At 30.8% G+C, this 23716-nt stretch overlaps 2 protein-coding genes across 2 annotated transcripts in view; one reads left to right on the forward strand and one right to left on the reverse strand.

The window, feature by feature from the left end:
* The window catches only part of Ltn1 (E3 ubiquitin-protein ligase listerin), a 68063-nt gene extending 51501 nt beyond the window's left edge, over positions 1-16562 (forward strand). Inside the window, exons 23-31 of the mRNA XM_076461295.1 lie at positions 1279-1531; positions 3256-3324; positions 10798-10984; positions 12108-12288; positions 12814-12943; positions 13113-13200; positions 13389-13583; positions 16020-16187; positions 16375-16562. Coding sequence (XP_076317410.1) covers positions 1279-1531; positions 3256-3324; positions 10798-10984; positions 12108-12288; positions 12814-12943; positions 13113-13200; positions 13389-13583; positions 16020-16187; positions 16375-16434 — 1331 coding nt within the window. The 3' untranslated portion in view covers positions 16435-16562. The remainder of the gene's footprint in view (positions 1-1278; positions 1532-3255; positions 3325-10797; positions 10985-12107; positions 12289-12813; positions 12944-13112; positions 13201-13388; positions 13584-16019; positions 16188-16374) is intronic.
* A 56-nt stretch (positions 16563-16618) lies between these two features.
* Positions 16619-23252, reverse strand: Had1 (beta Hydroxy acid dehydrogenase 1). The gene is made up of 6 exons (XM_076461296.1): positions 23050-23252; positions 22060-22294; positions 19161-19322; positions 18254-18448; positions 17268-17373; positions 16619-17055 (listed from the first exon to the last, which is right to left on the reverse strand). Exons 1-6 carry the CDS (start codon positions 23082-23084, stop codon positions 16829-16831), a joined length of 960 nt encoding a protein of 319 aa, XP_076317411.1. The 5' UTR covers positions 23085-23252; the 3' UTR covers positions 16619-16828.
* Positions 23253-23716: the final 464 nt, after the last annotated feature.

Below are 23716 nucleotides of genomic sequence, written 5' to 3' on the forward strand. Positions count from 1 at the left end.
AGCTTGATTACTGAGCTTATGTGTGATTTAGAGATGCATTGTTAGTTATTTTGAAAGTTGCCTCAACTACTATAGGAATATATACTTGTAACAGTATTAAGTGAGTAAAATGGATTTCTGTAATCATAATTGTAACTTTCTGTGCTGGAATTAACTTTTTCCAAACTGATGAGCACCTCTTTGGTGTGGAATGCACAACTGCACATCAAATTTCAAAAGTTGCATAAAAGTAACTAACTGTATTTCAACAAACTTTTACTCAGATATTTTATGTTCTAGAATTTTGTAATTGATGTAATTTACAAGGAAAATTAAAATTATGTTCAAACTTGCATTTTTGTGCAGCTTTGAGGATTCTTGTCTGTTCCAAAATATGAGTTTATATTTGTTAAGAAGCTATTACCCCTTGACAATACAATAACCGGTGTTGTTTATCACAAGACTTCTCTATAATTTATTAGTGTACTTTTTGATTCCTACCCTTTCATGACCTTACAACAAGTAATTGAGTAACTACTGGTGAAAAGTAAATTGCAAGATAGTTAGACAAAGTTTACATGTTATTTTATTGAGTAAATTATAACTGTTGATATCAGAGTTATGACAAATAATCTGTGGTTGTATGGGAAAGTGACAAATTTTAGCTTTGATCAGGAAGAAAAATGGAATGTTGTGGAACATATAAAAAGACTTTGGAACAAACTACAGGTTGTGAATTTTTTACACTTCATTATATGCTCTTTTCAGCCATGAATATATTATTTTAAAAATTACATTTATTCAAAAGCTACAGAAAGTGTTCACTATGAAAAGACATTAGGTGAGCTTTATTAGGGTTAGGGGATAAGGTAAGTGATGGCAAAATTCTCCAGTGACTGAAGTCTTTATTAACTGGATATTATTGTTATATTTATCATATTAAAGCAAAGTATTCAAGTAAAATAACTTAGAATTTATTGTAATGCAAGTATATTTGTTAAACTTATTTCAACCAAGAATATTATTAATAAAGATATTATTACCTAGTCTGACCTGTTACTATTTAGAAATGTTAGGATTTATTTCAAAATATATCTTCATGAGTTTCTCAAACAAATGTGACACTCCCCTAGAATGGAAAGAATTAATATTAGAAAGCAGTAAATTATATTTAAAAAATAGCAGGTAATATTGGTTTTATCCCAAAAAGAACACATTACAACTTTTAAGAATGGCAATATATTGAAGTCAGGAAATATGTACAAATGATAATCAGTAGCAATTTTTTTAACTTTACAGAAAAGGTGCACAACAAAGATGTAACAATAGCAGAAGAAGGAGTTTTAGAATCTTTGGGATCGTGCTTAGAAGGTATGCCTGTTACATACCTTCTGAACATCACTCTATCTCCAATACCTGCTACAGCAGAAAAATTTCACCATAGATCACCAGAGTTATCATCAGCCGTCACATCTGTGCTACAACACCTGTGTCCACTTCTGACCTCTGGTGTCTTATCTATACAACTTGGAGCTCATCACTTGTTGACAAAGTAAATATTATCTAAAGCATAGGATTAAAATTTGAAATTGTGGAGATGGGCATGAAATACTTTGGCTATATGTAATAACAGGGGTGAAAGGTGGTGAACTTATAAACCTAAAAGTTATTTTGTTTTACTTTCGTTTTAATCATTCCAGCAGGAAAAAAAAAATTGCTAAGTTGAGTAAAATTAAACATATAACTGTGCATTTAGTCATAGTTTTTGAAAGAGCATCATAAGATTCTATACTATAGAATAAGCAACCAGACACCAGCAAAGCACTGTAATTATTTTAAAAGCAGTATTAAAACAAATGGTTGAAACATTAATTTTGATGGTTAAAACAATAATATTATCATGTCAGTTATGCTACATTAATTAGATAACACTATGTAACACAACTTTTTCTTGTTCGTGGGCAGAAATTGTTATTTCCCAACTGCTTATACCTAAAGTAAATGGAAAAGACCTATTTTTCTCTTCAAACTGCTTTTGTGACCTGGAAGCATATAATGAAACATGATGGGAGACCATATTTGGGGGCTGATACGTGAAAGTGATTTACATTACAGTTACAAATCTCAAAAAACTACTCACTTCTAAACATTTTTGTATAACTTTAGTATAAATACATGTAAATCTTGGTTCATATGTTGTTTTATTTAGACCTATGTAAATGAAAATGTGCAAATTTGCCCGTTTTTACATAGAAAATAGGTTAATTTCTAAATTTCATTATCCAAGTCACAAAAGCAAAGTTTGAAGGAATAATGGCCATTTTCTGTACTTTTACAACATAAGCAATTAAGAAATAACACATACTATCCAGGAACAAAATTTATGTTGCAGTGTAATTTATAGTGTAACAACGTGATACGGTAAATCCAATAAAGATTGTGAACACAACACTTGATACCTGCAGTCTTGTACAAAAAACTTAATAGAAATGGCAAACACTCTAATAATGCTCATATTTTTATACAGTAAATGAATTACAAAACTTTCCATTAGTCCACATAAAATTAAGTAATGAATGATATAACACCTACACACAAACCAGTCCAGAAACATTTTGTGCGAATCTTAAGACAGTCAGCAGGGAGGATCATTATAAAAACTGGTAATTTATGGTAATTTCGATAGATCTCGATGAATGAAGTTCAGCACAACTTGTAAAAGGAAATAAAATAGCAAAAACAAACTAAATATTAATGAAAATATGGTGTGATGAAATTGATATGGATTATACTATGATTGTACCACACTGTATATTATACCATCATTCTCATATCTGCTCTTCAATGCAGAAATGACAGATTTAATTTGAGAATCACTTAGGATATCATCTTTTGATGCATCTGCTTTAGGTACAATACTATATCTTTAGGCTTTACTGTACCATTAGTTTCACACAATATTGAAACTAATGATTTCTTATATATGATTACAATCCCAATTATTGAAGATAGCATTACCATTGTGCCTATTTTTTTGCTTATAGATTGTTGTTAATAAAGTAACCAAATATCACATCTCTGATTCAGGTAGTTTGTAGTAGTAGCCACTTAGCCACACTGCTACCACTTTTTATGTTAAGTATTTACTTTTTCACTAAAAGATCTTTATTTTTTTACCAATAAAACAGTATAAAGAAGGTAATGAACAATGGAACTGAAACATCATTTTTATTGTCATACTTCCTGCAACTCAGAATTGTTATTTTCCTTTTTCAGGTTAGTTCCAGAACTTCCCAAGATGTTTTTGAACCAGGAAAAGGTGCAAGATGAGGAAGAAGTTACTAAGTTAGTAGATTTTACTGAAAAATTCCTCCAAGAGTAGTTTCTTTAGACTAATACACTGCTGGCCAAAATCTTAAGGCTAATGAACATAAAGAAAAAATATGCATTTTGCATTCTTAGACTCAACCACTTGTTTGAGTAGAGCTTCAAAAGATGAAAATAAGAAAAGGGAAAATAAAAAAAACAAACTTTTTTTACTATTTAATAGGGAAAATGTGAGCACTATGAAATTAGCCTAAATACTAGCTGGTCAAAAGTTTAAGATCATACCAAAGAGAAGTTCTAAATAGGGTAGGAAATGCCCAACAAGAGGTCTCAGTAGTGAGTTGCATGGCCGTAATTGCAAATAAATTCAAACATTTGCTTTGACATTGTTGATACAAGCATTTGCAGAAGGCTGGATGGAATGTTATTCCAAGTGAAGATGACTTCACGAAGATTATGCACTGTTTGGAACTGATGTCCATTTCTATAGATTTCCCTTGTCATTCACCCCCAAACATTTTCAATGGGGTTCAGTTCGGGCAAACACGCTGGATGGTCTAAAAGAAACACATTATTTGCCATGAAAAAGTCCTTTCTCATGCCGGCATTGTGGATTGCAGCGTTGTCCTGCTGAAAGATCCAGTAATTTCCACACAAGCGAGGGCCTTCAGTCAATAAGGATGCTCTCTCCAACATGCCAATGTAGCCAGCTGCTGTTTGATGCCCCTGTATAACCTGATGCTCCATTGTTCCATGGAAGGAGAAAGCACCCCAGATCATAATGGAACCTCCTCCACTGTGTCGTGTGGAAAATGTCTCCGGTGGGATATCTTTATCATACCAGTAATGTTGGAAACCATCTGGGCTATTCAGGTTAAATTTTTTCTCATCAGAGAACAAAACCTTCTTCTGCTTTTCTATGTCCCATATTTGGTGCTTCTCAGCTAAGTTTAATTGAACTGTTTCATGGTGTGGATGGAGGCATGGCCTTTGAAGATGTTTATGGTTTTTAAAGGCTTTCTCTCATAGATGCTGTCTTATTATTCTTGAGCTGCATTCTGCATCCCTAAGGGCCTTAATCTGGTTTGATGATCGGATGGTGTCTTGCAGGACAACCCGTTGAATCCTACTGCTCAACGCCAGCGAAATTTTCTTGGGCCGACCACTTGAAATTTTTGTTCTGTACCCATCAGGGTCTTTTAAGAAATTTGCAACAGCAGTTTTACTATCCCCAATCTCACCAGCAATGGCAGGTTGAGAGAGACCTCACTTTTGCAGCTTGACAATTCTGCCACATTCAAGCTCTATCAACTTTTTAGCCTTTACCATATTTTTACTCAGTGCAACACAGGAGGTGTCAGTGGGAGATATTGGCAATGCTAATGCTTGAACACAAATGACTAAATTTTGTTACGTGTTTACTAATTAATGCTTTGTTTTAGTATGGTCTTAAACTTTTGACCAACTTGTATTTAGGCTAATTTCATAGTGTTCACATTTTCCCTATTAAATGCTAAAAAATTTATTTTCCCTTTTCTTATTGTCATCTTTTGAAGCTCTACTCAAATAAGTGGTTGAGTCTAACAACCCAAAATGCATATTTTTTCTTTATGTTCATTGGCCTTAAGATTTTGGTCAGCAGTGTATCTTATTATTTTATTCTCTTGTGAACCTGAAAGCTATTTTAGTATTTTGTGAAACCTTTAAGAAAATAATGTAATTAATTCATATTGGTGGTGATTGCATAGCTTGTAGTTTTTAATTCTAATACATGGGCTCAGTTGAGTGTACAGAGCTTGTAACAGTTTTATGCTCATTGTTACAGTTACCATACTTCAACTCATAGTACAGTGTTTGTATCTTCACAAAATTTGGTAGATTTTCAGTAAATATGAACTTTTGTACATAAAAATTATATTTTTAATTAAGTTTTTATTTTTAGTAAAGATTTGTCTATGAATATATAGAGCAGTTTTGTTTACTAGTCTGAATGCAAAGTAATTTTCATGTTAAGATTAAAAACACTTTTATTCATCTGAAAATTTTCAAATTTTATTTGTGTAGTCTCAAACACTACTAAATAATTTATATTTATTTATTTTCTTTACTCAGTTAGACCAAGTCTGTAATTCCCACAAGACAATATGAAATAAATCTAAGTTACCCTTTGTTCTTTCTAGAATGTCTTCAAATTGTAGCATGAAACTACATTTGTTTATTCTTTGATAGATTGTTTAGGCATAGTGTTCAAGATGAAATTTAGTTGAATGAATAGCAACTGCTTATTGTAGAAACACAACTGTAGAGGACAATGTTTAGGAAGTTTTCTGCCTGAAGATGAAAGACTCCATTCAACTATATTTCATACATTTGTTTATTCTAAGTAGCTTTAAATATACATCTGTTTATATTTAAATTTTATTACTTTATTACCATTTGAACAGTGTCTAAATTAGTATTTCTGCAGTTGAATGTGCAAATAAGCTGTTGAACGTAGAGCTCATGTTATCCTATTGAATTACATAATGCATAGACTACTCATGAATATACCCACTAAAAAACATTTTATACTATTGCATTTTGTTACCTTATCTAACTTAAAAAGTTTTTAATTTTTAAATTTTAGTTACTTTAATAATAACATTAATAAAGAATGCATACAAAACACAAGAGATGAATTATTACCTGGGTTTTTTGTTTTTAGCTATTGACTGTCAGTGAAAATTGACTCTACTTTTTATACTAATGGCACTACTGTGCTAAATAATATATTCAATTAAATATGCACCCAATAATATAGAATAATAATGAGTAAAAAGCAGACAATATCCAATAACTATCACAATTTTCTGGCTTTCTAACTATTCAACAAGAGCTGTTAAAATTCAGCTAAACTCATTGATGCATTTGCCATAGGATTAACATTTGAATTGAAGGTGAAACAGATGAATCTTTGTACAGAAAATGTCATTTGATAGATTAAAAACCTTGAATTGTTCATAATATTAAACATAAGAGAGAACTGATGGTAATTTCTGAAAGAGAGAATGTGACAAGTGGATGTGGAAAGTAGGTTCTGATTTTCGCTTTTATGGCTTTATTACTATTTAAGATTGAAGGCTATGGAAATCGTGCTTTGCCTGAGTGATGACAATATTATAGTGAGTAATTTACATTAAATTTTATGTGAAGTTTGATTATATACCATGATAAGAAAGCAAATGTAATTAAATTTTGAATATAATTCACTAAAGCCTCCTGATATACTTGCAAAATAATGCCTGTCCTGAAAAAATTAATCAGTTTTATGCATTAAACTGTTCTAAAAATAAAAATATATATAAACATTATTATGTCTGCTAGTATAAAGAAATACAAAGATTTATTTTAACTAATGTCATAATTTAGGTATTCCCTAAAGGTTTTGGTTGCATTTAGAACAAGTTACTTTTTTGATGTCGAGAAACCCACTTGTTGAGAAATTTATATGCAAAAACGGCTCGTTTAGGTTGAGAAACACGTTTTCGAACACTGCAAGTCAAATAAACACAACATAACCATAGAAAACACTCAAATACTAAATAAAGAAACAAACGCAAAATTAAAGAAGCCTTACTTATACAACAACTTAAACCCAAAATAAACCAATATAAAGGAACGCCTTTATACCTATATTAATATAATAAAATAAATAAAATTATAGATTCAAACATCTAATACCGCCCTCTACATTTCGACACACAGTTACACAACCCCTTTCAAACATGTGGTCAGCTTCTGGTCAGTTACCTCTTTCTTTCTTTGTGAAGAATAATACTGTTACTTGGACTTATTTATGTATCTGTTACATTTTCAATTTTATTAGTTATATCTCCCAGTTATCAGTCATATTTTACTTGAAATTTTCAGACGACTTCATGTTTGGCTTTTCAACTAAATGAAATTTTTTCTTTATATCCTATCTTCAATCTTTTCTGTATTTTTAATATGATTAACTTTTTCAAAAGGCAGTATTGAATAATTAAAATGAGTTCTTTCTTCACATTCAAGTCACAATTTCTAATTTTTCCTTATATTTCCACAACCAGATACAAAATCTTAAACAGCAGGAATATTGTAGGTAGCAGCATCAGTTGATGATTACTATCATTTAAGGGTTAATGAACAAACTCATTTCTTTATATCTTGTTTACCAACATTTTTTATCTTTTGTACTTTTTTAAGGAAAGTTTTTGATTCAAAGCTTCAATGTTTAACTTTATTCTGTTGATATTTCTAGCTTTCAGTATCAGAATAAGTCTTTCTCCTTCTGGGTGCCTGTATTATCCACCTTATTGATCTTTCACTAGGATGCTTTTGATTGATGTTACTCATTTCTTTTAAGAGATTGCTCTCTGTTACAAGATTCTGATTTGAATAATTTTTACAATGTTCTTTTTGCTTTATTGCTGTTATTCGTATCAAATATTACTCAGGTAAAGACTGCATCATTAATTTATCTTTATCTCCTTCAAACCTCTAAACTATAATAGAATACTTTCCAGATATACTGATAACTATTTTTCTTCTATAACACAACTTCCCACATATATATGTAAAAACGGCTCATTTGGATTGAGAAAATTTTTTACATAGAGGACGAACGTTTCAACCTTCTTCGGTCATCATCAGGTTCACAAAGAAAGAAAGAGGTAACTAACCTGAAACTGACCACATGTTTGAAAGGGGTTGTGTAACTGAGTGTTAGAATGTAGAGGGCATGCTTAGATGATTGAATATGTATTTTTATATTATTTATTTTATTATTTTTAATATAGGTATGAAGGTGTTCCTTTGTATTGGTTTATTTTGGGCTTGAGTTGTTGAAGCAAGGCTTCTTTAATTTTGCGTTTGTTTATGTTTGTTTCTTTATTTAGTATTTGGGTGTTTTCTATGGTTATGTTGTGTTTATTTGACTTGCAGTGTTCGAAAATGTGTGAAGGTGACTTTTTATGTTCTTTGAATCTGGTTTCTATTTTTCTACTTGTTTCTCCAAAATAGAAGTCGTGACAGTTATCACATTGTATTTTATAAAAAATGTTGGTGTGGTGTTTGTCAGTGTAGTTTTTACATAGTATAGACCTCAGTTTTGTGCCTGGTTTTTGAATAAATTTAGTATTAACTGGAATGTTAACATTTTGCCAAATGTTGGTTATTTTTCTGCTGATGTCTGGAATATATGGTATGCAGCAGTATATGGTTTTGTGATTTTTTTATTCGTGAGATACATTTACTTTTGTTAGTTGATTTTGCTTTTTGTCTAGGTGTGTGCATATAATGTTTTCTATGGTTTGGGGAGGAAACTTATTGATGTTGACGAAGTATTGTTTTATTTTGTCTAATTCATCCTTAATTTTATCTTGTGAGCATAGTTTTATGGCTGTGCTTATTTGGTTTCTTAGTATATTTAGTTTTTGTTTTGTTTCATGTGCTGAGTCCCAAGGAATGAATAGTTCAGTGTGGGTGATTTTTCAGTGAATTTCTGTTTTAAATTGTGTATCGGTTCTTATAATTTTGAGGTTAAGAAATGATATTTGATTGCTTTCTTCTTGTTCACATGTGAAGTTGATGTTGGGATGTATAGCGTTAATGTGATTGAAAAAATTAAGTGTGTGTTCTGTAGATGTGAATCCCGCAACAGTGTCATATACATATCTCACGAATCAAAAAATCACAAAACCATATACTGCTGCATACCATATATTCCAGACATCAGCAGAAAAATAACCAACATTTGGCAAAAACTTGTAACAAAATATGACATTCCAGTTAATACTAAATTTATTCAAAAACCAGGCACAAAACTGAGGTCTATACTATGTAAAAACTAGACTGACAAACACCACACCAACATTATTTATAAAATACAATGTGATAACTGTCACGACTTCTATTTTGGAGAAACAAGTAGAAAATTAGAAACCAGATTCAAAGAACACAAAAAGTCACCTTCACACATTTTCGAACATTGCAAGTCAAATAAACAACAACATAACCACAGAAAACACTCAAATACTAGATACATAAACAAACACAAAATTAAAGAAGCCTTGCTTCAACAACTCAAGCCCAAAATAAACCAATACAAAGTAACACCTTCATACCTATATTAAAAATAATAAAATAAATAATATAAAAATACATATTCAAACATCTAAGCATGCCCTCTACATTCTAACACTCAGTTACACAACCCCTTTCAAACATGTGGTCAGTTTCAGGTTAGTTACCTCTTTCTTTCTTTGTGAATTTGATGATGACTAAAGAAGGTTGCAACGTTGTTTGTTTCTCTATGTAAAAAAATTTTTTCAACTCAAACGAGCCATTTTTGCATATATATTTTTCTCTTCAAGTGGGTTTTCTTGACATCACTGATTACAACTTCCAACATTATAACATGTAACTTAGAATTTTACAATATCTGGATCAGAATGTTTTCTACAATTATTATTATTGTTAGGGAACTTTTAGTTTTAGATATGTTTAGTGCTGTTTTAGTGTATGTCATATCTCCATCCACATATCATTAGTACTTGCAGCAGTGCAGAAGAATTTTCAGTGTTATCTTTGCCACATATATTCCCTCGTCCACATAACTTCTATGTACATAGATTCTCTTTTCAACATATTTTTTATTTAAATTCTGTTGCTCTCGAGAAAAATGTTTTAACGTTATCTTTTCTTGTTGTACCAATGTATTTTATCTTCTATTTATTTGGATATATGTTGTAGTTTAAAGTTTTTCACAGCAGTTTGTATACTTTAGCCTAAAATCGTTCTCTTGCTTATTCTATAGTAAGTTTCTGTACTTCCAATACTAAAAATAATGTATTTTGGTGGGTGCAGCCAAAATAGCCATTTTAATGTGTTGTGCTGAACTACAAACAAAAATTTTCAAGTTGAGTATGTCTGTTACAGGAGTTATAGGACTTTTTTTTTTTTTGCAGTTTAAACCTATGCTAATATTTCTAGTTCAGACCTTAGACACAAAATAATTGTGTTTAAACTTTTATTTTATATTGAAAACTTTGTGTAAATGTGTTTAAGAAAAAGATACTGTTGTACCTGACAAAATATTTAACAAAGGAAAAAATTATTTTACACAATGAGAAAAAGGTTTCTGGAGAATTTCAGGATGATGTGAACGTTTTAGTTTGTAGAGCTGCCATTATTTGACACAAAATGAATTAGGTTAATGAAGATAGAGATGTAACTATTACCACAAGAATTACTGTTAAGTTATAAATTATTTATTTAAACAGAGCAAAATGAGATGTCATAATGCAGTTGATAGAATATTATGATGGTGGAAGATCTTGCGATCACTCCATGTTGCTGCTGAAAATTATTTCTAACACCTTTTATGGAATTTCTCCATAAACCTGGAGATTCTGTAATTTTTATGCTTTAAATGCCATCAAAAATTATAATCGACTTAAACCATTTTGTCAGGCCTCCACCCGCAGCTCTGTCAGCAGTTCTGGATGAGACTAGTCAAGTAGTAGAAATATTACTTTCTGACTTTAGAGTTGGAGATTGCTGTATCGTACAACCCTACACAGATTCTTACACATACTGTCTGGCCTACTTCCTCATTTGGATGGAGGTGATGGACTTTTTCAGTGCTACCCCTTCAGAGGTACATTTAGTGTTTTTATTTTGTTGTTTTATAATGGGATAGTAATATGACTAACATGTCTCCCATTTAGTTTTCTGCTCATTTGAGTCACTTGTAAATATGGTGGAAACTTGTGTACTAAGCTTAGAAAAGTTGAAAGACTAGTATTAATCACAGGAGTTGACTTATTATGTGAATATTTTCTTACCAGTATGTTTAACTTTGAAATAAGTAGATTAGTCAGTATTTTTATTTACTTTGGTTCATATTTAATACATTTTAGTTAACATATTGACCATGTTAAAATTAAGTAGAAACTTCAGTGACTTCGTAGTTAGTGTTCAACAGGTAGGGTAGTTTGTAGTTCAGTAGTGATGTAAGTACAATTGTAATTATATTTATTTAAGGTAATAATCTTGTTATTATTTAAGACCCTGTATGTAGTTGAGTAAAGAATAACATTTCAGTGTATTGAATTGTGATATAAGTTTGAAAATCTAATATTAATGGTTGATTTCACAGTAAATGATCATTAAAGAAAACACTAAATTATCTGTTAGTAAGAAAATTAATTATGAAAATTAAATTACCAGTCGAATGGAAGTGATCATGGGGTTTAACACTGCAGAATTGTAAAATAACTTGTTTCAGAAATGCTAGAATTTACTTAACTCATAATTACTGATCATTAAACTAGATAGTAGATATGACTTTGAAGGCTACTTCAACTAATTCAGCATAAGTCTCAGGAATTTAACATAAGATTTGATATAAAGGACAAATTGTAATGTACTTCATTTAAATTTAAAAATTGTCGTGTTTTAAGGTAAATATATCTCTATGTATGTACAAGTATCTGTATGTATGAAACATCATTTATACCAAAATATAACTGTAAATTTAAGATTTCATTTTAGATGTCATAACCTAAAGATAAGCTAGCTGGGCTGTTTTTCTTCAAGGATCATATAAATGTCCCAAAAATGCCAAGAAAATCTTTCTATTCATACTTAAATATTCAAAGTGAAGCAAGTATAAATAATGTGTCTTTAATATATAAAAAACTGCATAATGTCGCATGGCTCTATTGCTTTTGCTTTTCTTTTGTTTTATCATCAACATCAGGGTCTTTGTATACTTTTAGGGACGTTCAGAATATGCCAGTTACTTGAAGAATTCCAACCACCTTTCCAATCTTCTCGGTTATCTCTTTCGACTTATGCCTTCTAACCCCACTGTTCCACACACTGGTGAAAAACAAGTCAGTCCCAGTAAAAACCAGGTTCCAACTCTTTTCTCTGAACCAGTTGACTTATCTGTAACAAGTGAGTTGTGATTATTACTTTTAATTTTTGCTTGATTTTCACATGCTGTTCACATAACAGTAGATATTACATAACAAAAACAAAAGTATTGATACAAAGATTATAAGTTCTTATTTTTAATAAAATCTACCTTGTACAGCTTATCCTACAGGTGCACTTTTCAATTCAAATATGAAATGTATGTCAACTATTTGCCTCAAAGACACACCCTGTTCATGTGAGTTTTAACGTGCAAGTACATTAGGAGTATAAAACATAGAAACCAATATTTTTAGCACAATGAAAGGTTAAATATTTATTATTACTTACAGTCAACTAGGTTTGGTAAAAACATTTACCATCATCAGAGCTAATACTTGCAGTATTAGAATATATTCAGCTGAGAACTGTTAATAGGTGAGTTTGTTTTCAAAAACCTTTCATCTCACCAAAAAAATTTCAGTTTTTGGTTTTTAATATAGTAGCACAATGTGCCTGAAAATAAATTTAACTGTGCATATTTCAAGTGTAAATTGTATTTTGTAGGCACAACCAGTTCACATCAGCTTCAACACCTTGCATGCCAGGTGTATTTAAATTCCTTGAAGAAACTACCTGCTCTTGTCCGCCAGTGGTGGACTGAACAAGACAAAAGAACTACAGACATTGTTAACAGGTAGTGCAGACAACACTTATGGTTTAGTTTTTAATATAAACTTCATATATTGTGTCACTTAAGGAACAACAGTTATAATACTTTTATTAAAATAATACCAGCATTTTTGGTTCTTTGATTAAAATACAACTTTAAGTGTATTCTTGACATGCTTGTTTTATATCTTTAGGTTCACATCAAAGTATGTCAGTAGCCTCATATATACAGAGGAAATCCAAGCAGTACATCGTGGAGATCAGAGATTTAAGAACTTAAAGGTGAATTATAGTAGTCTTTTGTCAGAATTAGTCTGTACTAATCTTTTCTTTTTTTAAGCAACATTTTGTAAACTGGTTTAGAAGTTTAATTATAAAAACTACATATGTTTACTTTTTAGGTGTAGAAGTAAGTTTCATGTAGTATATTTTACTGCACTACTGGACAAGTATGACACGTTTACTTCTAGGTTAAAGCTCGGCCAGCTGCACGGGAAGTAATGGCTACGTATACCATAGATGAGGTGACAATAGAACTGGTCATTCAGCTATCAGTCAATCATCCACTGGGTGGTGTTACAGTAGATGGTGGAAGAAGAGTTGGGGTTTCTAACACCCAGTGGAGAAATTGGCTGTTACAGTTAACCACCTTTTTGACCCATCAGGTAAGTGAATCTATTTTATAAGTAAAATCACTTCAAACGTTAATAATATTGAATAGAAACTATTTTTTATTCCTGACTGTCAACAAAAAAACATTGAGATGCATTTCAATCTATGTTAATGAATGAACCAGTTAAGATGAACGTCATAGACCTACTTTTGGAATATGTACACAGGTTTGGTACATTATAGAAAAACAGTCTTGGAGCTTCATAATATGATTATAATTCAAGCTCTGTTTGATGACTCTTCATCGTGACAAACAACTGTCCCAAAACAAAGTTGCCCATGCAAAAGGCTGTCATTTCTAAAGCATGTCATTCCCTAATTTAACATGTCAGGATAACACTTTCACAGTATTGTTTCAACAGTATAATTGCAAAGGAATGTTACTTTTGATTACTTGATTATATATATCTTTCATATGAAATAGAATGAATACTCATTTTGTTCTCTAGTTTCTAAAATTGTGCAATATTTGAGGAAAGCAACTTGTGCTACAAGAAAGACTATAAAAGTGGATTGGACAGACAAACAAAAAATTGTGAAATATTTTCTAGTGCGTCAGATATAGTTTCTGTTTTCCTTATAAACTATTGTCAACTATTCATCACATTCTGTGCAACTCACAAGAAAATGTGAACATAATTGCATCAACTTTTGAAAAATTGTGCAATATATTCTGATAAATTTTCTCCAAAGTAAAATCATAAAGTAAGTTTTGCATTTTTAAATTCTCTTGTCATACAAGTTTTATTCACATTTTTTTTGGATGAAATCATTTTTAAAAATGTTTTATTCTCCTATTGTAATTTGTTTTTTTTATATTCAAGTTGTGTAAACAGATTTCCCACTCCAAGATGAATGTGTAGAGTTGTAACAATTTTCAAGCATACATTGTTAAAAGACATTACACTATGTATCACAGCTCAGGTACAACTTGTCGCAAGCCTCTTTGTGGTTGGTTCTTGTGCCTTAATGTAATTTGTATTCATTTTCCAATGCCATTAACTCTCTGAAATGGTGCTCAGTCATTTTTACTGACCTTATAACCAGGAACTCTACATACTATTACTGTGAATGTACCATATATATTGTTACAAAACATGGCAAGTTTTTATAAAACATTGTAGGAACTTTTTAAAAACAAATCTTATTTTTAGAAAACTTAATTCTACTGAAGTTTTGTGTAAAGTTACAAAGGCTTTACTAAGTCAGTCTAAATGGAAGCTGATCTTCATAATAAGAGTTTTCATATTTAATTTGCTTAACTTCTACAACCTCTTAAAAATTAGTTTTACCAAATAAAAATTTTGATGTCCATTTGTATCCTAACAACAACTATGGCAATAACATTGAAACAAAATGCTGATTGTGTTAGGTGCCCAATTGTTATTGTCTGTTACAATCTCAGCATGCTAATATTTTGACATCTGTTTCTTTTAGTATAATTTTTTAAACTTTTTGACCCTGTCTAACAATGGAACAGTTGATTAACTAGAGAGGTTACAACAGAGATGCAGCTTAATGTAGACAAATGTTCAATTTACAGTCATGAGGCAATGAGCTTGAGCTAATCTCATGATTTTTTTAGAGTCCTTATCTCATGTAACAAGTTTCTAATTTTGATATTTAATTAAATTTATTAGAAAATGTAAAATTAATATACATAGTAAACAAATTTAGTACTTACTTTATCAAATAGGACTATTTAGAGTTGGAAACATAGTCTGATAACACTACTTTTTTTACACTTCTTTGCTGACCTTTAAGTAGATTAAACTATACTCACTAGAGAATTGATTGCCAAAATGAACTATATTCATAATAAATCTAAAACGGCTTCTTTATATTGGTTGTAAGTAATCCAATTACACCAAGGAAAATTACTAACATTTTTTGAAAGATGAAAGAGATTATATAGGGTTAACATGATGAGTTGAAATTATATTTTATATATTTCAGTAATGTAGGAAGCTTGAAAACTGTATGTTACACACTAACATGTTGATATCTATAGTCCAAGTGTAATTTCTGGTTAGGTTAGAAGATACCCATGATAGAAATAAAATGTAAAACAGACAATTGAGAGTATATAAACCCATTACATGATATGGAGAAATGAAAGCAAAGAATATACTTTAAAATACTGAAATTAAACATTTCAATGACTTACACTGATAATAGTGTTGTTTAATTAAATTTTGAATGTAACTCTGTAGCGTTAATCTGAGTCTATGAAGGTTTTGCATCAGAAAGAACTGTTACATTTTTGTTACCAAGGGTTTGGTTTTTGATGGCGACACATCAAATGTTGTTCTAATAAGTGCTTTTATATTAACTGTGGTTATCACAAGACTTGCATATTCAGAATTAATTTAAGAATAAGTAACAAAGGGAAGCACCTTATATTAACACTAATAATTTGCATTTTTAAGAATGGAACTATTTTGGATGGATTAGCTTTGTGGAAGAAAAATGTGGACAAGCGGTTTGAGGGAGTGGAGGAATGTATGATCTGTTTCTATGTTCTTCATGGTTCCACATGTCAGCTACCCCGTTTATCATGCCGGACATGTAAAAAAAAGTTTCATTCAGCTTGTTTGGTAAGTTTTTTTGCATTTGGCCCCCAAACTGGTGCATATAATTTACTCAACATGAATATTGAGCTGTCTCTAGAAGTTAAGAATTTTTCCAGTTTGTTTTGAAATGCTACATCTTGCAATATTTTAATGCATAGCATAACACTAAGCTATTGTTGAATATTTCTAATATGTTTCTTCTTTCTCTTAGTACAAGTGGTTTAATACCAGTCAGAAGTCAACCTGTCCACTCTGTAGAGAATTCTTCTAGACATCTAATTTACATCCCTGTTAAAGCAGTTTGTAAAATTTGTAAATTACACTTGGGTTGATATGGAAATTTGTTTCCAGAATTTATAATATTAGAAGATAAAATAATAAAACTTCCTGCTGTGTTTATCCTGTCTCGCACAGAAATATTTGTAAATAAAAGGACTAAATCATCAACACAAACATTTCATTACAAATATACTTTATTTAAGTATGTGGCTAAATTTCTATAGTATTAATGCAAGAAGTATAAACACATGCCATGTGAGAAAAAAGTTGTGTTGTTGGTATGCGAAATTATTGCTAAGAGTTCAATTTATTCAATATTGAAAATCTGTAATACTTAATGTTCTTGAACTAAATGGTTGTCATTTGTAATTAAGATTCATTATCTATTATGGTCCTTCTTCCTTACTATCCATGTCTTTTTTAAGCATGGACAAAGCTGCCAATCGTTTATCTCGCCAAATTCTGCGATCTTGTAGTCTGTCAACAGGAACTTTCTTGCACAATTCCTCGTGTATCTTGTCAACAAAAGGGCCTGTATACGTAGGAATTGGGCCAAATGATCTGGTCACTTCACCAATACCTGGCCCATACTTTTCCATATATTCCTTTATACCTAATCCAAAATTATAGTTTTAAGTAAGTTCAGTTAAAAAAACGTTTGAACTTGTTGCAAAGAAAAGTAGAGCATATCAGTGATCCACTTAGCATATTTTCTAAAACTATTAATAGGAGCTTAGTATAGTTATTTCACCAAATAAAACATTTAATATTAGTATCAACTGCATTAGGTGTAGAAGTCTGAAGTTCTGATTACAACTAACTTACCAGCTGCATTCAGGTGAATTGTCTCTATAGGTCCAGCAAAAGCATATCTCATTCCAAGTCCAGCTGTCATGACAGTGTCTACATCTTCAAAAGATGCCACTCCACTCTAATGTAGGTTGTAGAATAAATAATTTTAAACCTGAACTACTTCAGAGTTCTGTCTAGAAACAGCTAACCAGGCTTACTACAAGTGTACTATACTTTCATTTTATTAGATTACTATAGATGAGTTGATGATTTGCCATATACAATACCAGCAAACAACTAAAACTACTTATTTATTACTCAGCAATATGAAGTTTTTTTTTTGTAGCTACAGTATAATTATTCAAAGTTCAAGTACCTTCTTTCAGCTCATATTTACTCTCTTGACCAATTTAAGATTTAATTACAATTTTGGACTGAGGAAGTCAAACCCTTTCAAGTAATATTTGACCACACCCAAGGTTTTGTAGGATAATTTACTCTAATCCTGCTTAAAAGAATTTCAACATGAGCTGATAGAGATCCTAATGCGTAATGAAACTGAATCAGGTATACGAGCAGCCCCTGTTTGGTATGGCTGGTACAAACAAATATAGCTCATGAAAAAGGGAGAAAAGAATCATTAAATTACGTTAATCCTGCAACTATGGAGAACTCCCTCTAGTTTTTATTAGAAAATATATATTCATTAAGAAAATTTGCCATGGGGCTCAGAAACTAGTAAAATATATCCAACATTTGATTATGAACACTCTGCTTCTTTTTTTGCAATATTTCAGTTCTACAAAGGAGATGGAGCTGTGAAAAATGATCAACAGGCAAAGGATGGAATACATCTTTTGTATAAATTGTTTAATTTTTTTTTTTTATAAAAAGAATAACCTCAAAGAATCAATGCACAGAAGTCATGCACAGATTCTGATTTTGAAACTTTAACAAATACCTCATGTTAATTTATTATCATTAACTTCGATTGTTAATGCTTGTATTACAAAACTGACCTCTAATAATCTCCAACATTCATTAAGTATTGCATACTGAATTCTGTTGAGGATGAATCCATTAATTTCTGTATTTAAAGTGACTGGTTTTTGACCAATCTCCTCCATCAAGCAACGGGTTTGAGTAACAACCTTAGGATCAGTCCATGGTGCTGGAACAATTTCAACCAATGGAACATAGTAGGGAGGATTCACCTACATTTAGAAAAAAACCCCATTAACTAATGCCATCATGCACTTCACAGAACAATTATTGGATTGTTAAAAGTAACGAGTTACAATGAGATAAAATCAGTTATAAAATGTTTGTCACCCACACCACTCCATTTTATGAAAATCAGGGATCTGAAGAGCTGTGGTAATTTGAACTTCAAGTGCTCAGTCTATACAGATAACAAAAGTTTGTGACATTTCACTTCAATACAAGTAATCACTGAGAAGGTGTGTTTAAAATCAGTGTTGAAATGATCCTTGCTAACTACTGTAAAGATGTTTCCATGGACCCTTCAAATGTCTATGAAAAGGTCATGGGATTAAAGATAGTTTACCAGTACTTGTTCATGCCTGTCCTAAGCCAGATCAAACTCAACAAACATCCGTTCTGTTAGAGTAAGCTGCACATACTTGATGTATTTGGGGAGTTAAGTACATGTTGATCATAAAGGAAATGATAATGTTGAAAATAAAAATTTGGATATTTCAATATATAGGTAAATATTACACAAGTTACTGTTAGTTTTATTTGGTTCTTTGGGAGAAACAGTTGTAGCTTAGTCCTATGACCTGTATATTAAATATGGAAGACTTTTAAGACCAATTATTTATCACAGAAATGATATATAGGACTATACAGTGTATAAATAAAAGCTACTGTATTATTCATTACGTAAATTATTTTCGCACTTACCGGATGACTAACAATCACTTGTCTACGATGCTTTAAGCCTTCTGAAAAGCTTGACGGTACAAAGCAACTCGTTGAACTAGATAAAACAACTTCATCCGTAGCCCATTTATCTAATTCTTTGAAAATGTTCTGCTTCAGGTCTAATCTTTCAAAGACACACTCCTACAGAAAATATTCATATTTTAAAAATGAACTAAATTTTTGAAGATTCTTCCATAAAAATTACTGTGGCTGTGTTTTAAATATATAGTAAGAATATGTTTTGTTTTGCATGCAACCTGTTAAGTTTAACTCAGAATATGTTTTAAACCTAAATGAGAAATTTCATTGAGAACACTATTCTTTTTTTTGTTTTGTTTTTGAATGTCAAAGGTTTTATACTTTTTTCGCTTAGGCCTTATTTTTATTTGATGACTGATGTTTTTGTCATCTCATTACACCTACCTTCAATTGTATTAGTACTACATCATCTTATAGAACATCTCATTGGTGAAAATCAGGTGACAAAGGCAAGACTTGTGTCCAAGAACACCAGCACAAAATATTTTTGAGTAATGAAGTAACAGATCTCTTCATTCCACAAAGAAAGTGACACAAAATATTTAAAGTTTAACTTAAAAGTCATTAATGTAGCTATATGTGTAAGATCACTGTATTTAGTAAATATTATAATCCCTCATATTTGCAAACAGTGATAGCAAACACTTTTAATATTAAATAAAAACAGTCAAAATTTATTATTGTCAATACCAAAGAATTATATATTCGAGGATCTGTTCCTTATTAAATATTCAACAGTCTTGTCTTTCAATTTCTAGCAACCTTTCAAAGTGACCCAAATATGTACCAAGCACACTTCCTCCATTTACTGGTAACAGGCACTCTCAGCCAAACTGTTTCCAAACACAGCAGTTATTTCTGCTAGTTTGATATTGGAACATTGCATAGGTAATGTTTACCAATACAGCTTTACAAACTAACAGAGACACAGCTGGTTCAGAATAACTCTTAACTTTATTTGAAGTTGTGTTACCTTGAATAAATTAAAACAGTGTTCCACATCAACAACTACAATATTCATGATTGTATTAATGTTACATTCTTTATCTCAAATTGTTTCTAACATGAAACAGTTGAAACTTCTTGTTGTTTTAAACCTCAGATTAATATTCTCATTTTTTTCAAACTAAATTCCAGTTTATATTTAGAATACATGTACACCATGGATTTAATCTTCCCCGACAGTCAATAATGCATAAAACTCACAATTGTTAGTCCCCAGATGAATGGCAGTAAACATAGCTACCACATGGTAAGACCATCACCTGGATATAACATGTCAGAACATGCAACAGTAAAAGTAAACAAAGAAGTCCACAACAGAAACCCCCATATCAAATATAGCAGGATGTAAACCTCCTCTGCACTAATAAGGCAAAAGTAGTAACCATGGAAGGTCTTTACTGCTAAATTAAACAATATAACATATGTTGAAGATATAAAAAGCAAAAGAAGGGAAGTCAACATGATAAAATACAGCCAGAAAGCCACTGGTAACAGCAGTAAAAAATATCCTTCTTCATCCCAGATGAGGGGTCAGCACAAAGACCACCATATAACCAATTCAACAGCTTGTTTAATTGTTACTTATTTATTCCTCAGTCAAGACCTATTTTTGAAAACACTACAGAGACTTAATTCTGAAGCTACAATATGCTATGCAAATATAAAATGTCAACAGAAAATCCAGAGAAACACAGACTGTATCTTGGTACTGGGCAATAAGCACTACTAGAATTACATATGGCAGATGTAATGAGGTGCAATATATAAAATTTTCCTTTTACTTTGGCTCACAAGTTCTCAGAATAGACTGAAAACTGACAGAATTGTAACTAGTACTGCAGGCAGAGTAGTTCACATAAACCACTTGCTTACCATAGGGTTATACCCACAAATTCTACCATATGAGCTTATTGTAATAGGGTTTTCAATGACTCTATGAACACCTAGTTTGTAGGGTTTATAACTGGTAAGATGTATGATAAAGTATAACATTTTTAAAGTGAATATAACAACAGCAAACCACACAAGATTCAACTTTACAGATATGGTATAATTTGCAAACACCATATATTTCACTTTCCTCAAGCATATGTTTCATATTATACAAAAATTTTAAAGTCTAATTCAAAACATAAATCCAGACATGCTCATGTTCCAATTTAACTTTAGGTGTTACTTTCTGTAACAGGATCTGACTATCTACTTCTTCATAGCATAGTTTTGTTGTATCCCACATTATTCTGTGTATGTGGGACTGCTTTACAACAGAAATACCTAGACTTGTCATCCAATTTTGTGATTGATAAATTACAGAAATAACATGATTCAGAATTCTAATCTTTGTTTCAGTATCTGGAAAGCTGCTGACCTCTCATGTTGTGTTGTTGTTTTTCTACATTTTAATAACTCCAATAGGTTTTGATCCATTCAAAAATTCAATTTTCTTTCCATCATCTTATTACAACAATAATTTCCTTCCTTTGTTCCAAATGCCATCCTATTCACCTAAAAGTAAATACAGAGCAAAAATACTTTGTTATATCTTTATTATTCATTCTGTAACAAAACCACTAAACCTTCCTTCTAAATAGATCTGTAAAATTCTTGTTATTCTAAAAGACCAAGTGTGTGGTTGATCCATCCCTAAACCTTTAAATATCCTATCTGTTTGAAATGGTACTGATCACTGGAAATGTAGACAATTTTATAATAATAGTTATTTATATTAATGTCTTACTTGACAGAATATGCATTTGAGAACTGAATTTTACATCCTACAATATAACATAAAATAACTATATTTGTCATATGATATACAGTCCTAAGATTTTACCTGGACATGTTTGGCACCTTCCATACATTCGGATAAAGTGTCACTTTTAGACATTAATTTGAGTTGCTGATCAGCAGATAAAGTACCTCGAAGATAGCCTTTAGTTTGTAACATCTTTAGGTCCTCTTGAATAAGCTGAAGAGCTTCGTCCACTTTCTGACTTTCAATATCATACAAGGATACTTTGTAACCGGCACTGGCAAATAGCATTGCCCAACTTCGACCAATGAGACCACTAAAAAGAATACCATACAAATAAATAGATTATGAATCAAACATAATTGGATAGTATTTCATTATAGGAAGGCATCATAATGATCTGAATATAATTTCTCATTGTATACTTTGGAGTTCAAAAATGTTTTATCAGTACAATACCAAAAATATTAACAATAAATGCTCTCTGTAAATGTTAAATTTGTTAAACACTATAAATGAAACTAATAATTGTAATGGCATGTGATCTTATAGAAATAACGACCATTGAAATAAAATTCAGTAATACTTCCACAGTGCAAATCATCAAATAAAGCTTTATTATTATTATTAATCCTAGATGCCCAAATCATCATTACGTCCTATGTTGAGTGTGATCTAAAATTATAAATCTCTAATAGTAACAACCTTATTATTTCAAATGGCTATATCCACTATTCAATTTATAGGTATAAATCTTACACTATGTTAATTGCAGTAAAGACAGTTTTAGACATAAACTACTTCTGACCGATACCTAAACTTCCTACTTAAACTTAGATTACATCTTAAAATGCATCTGTTATATTTGGACATTGTTTTAATTTGGGATTTATTTTTAACTGCAAATGCCTGTGTTTAAACTTGATTCCTCTATTCAGCCACTAAATCCAATATTTTTAAGAACTTAAACTTAACCAGTAACCTCAGCGGTCAGATTTCCTTACTTAAGTTTAAAATTTTAATTTATATTTTCAGTACTCCATTTAAAAATAAAATAATAGTAATAAGTACCTTCCAACAATGCCCACTTTCTTGCACTTTTCCATTTTTCCTAATAAACTTTAACGTTTAGTTAAACCGAATTATTAGCAAACTATTGGTTTTATTAATTTAAAATACCAATTATTTTCAACTGCTAACCAACAGAACTCTGTTAACCAACTCCTTGAGCATGTTTATAATCTCAAATTTCATGTTATGAGAAACTCAAAGTATTGCCATCTAGAGTCGTTTATGCAGCATACATTAATTTTCGTCACTTGGGGAATATTTTTTATTTATTTTTGTTAGTTACTGCAATATTAAAAAAAAAATATTGAAACGAAAATTTCTACGTGAAAAAATACTTTAAATAATACAATATATATAAAATTGTTATATATAAAAGTTATATAAAAAATAATTGGCGTTGATTTGACTAAGTCACGTAACATAATACTCATAACTCGTGTTACTGCGTATTGTATAACCTTGACATGAGTAATAACTTCATGACAGGCTTTCTGTAACACCTTTTTAAAAAACTTGTTTTTGTATTTGGAAAGTCAGTAGGTTATTTAGTGATATTTAATTGTACTGGATATCCGCGAGCAACTTAGAGGAACTTCCAACAATACAGGATCGTTCTTGAATCTGTTTTAAAACGTGTATCTTAATTTCCTAATTTTCCTTCTGACGT

Source organism: Tachypleus tridentatus, chromosome 10, assembly GCF_004210375.1.
Source record: "Tachypleus tridentatus isolate NWPU-2018 chromosome 10, ASM421037v1, whole genome shotgun sequence".
In the NCBI taxonomy this organism is placed as follows: domain Eukaryota; kingdom Metazoa; phylum Arthropoda; class Merostomata; order Xiphosura; family Limulidae; genus Tachypleus; species Tachypleus tridentatus.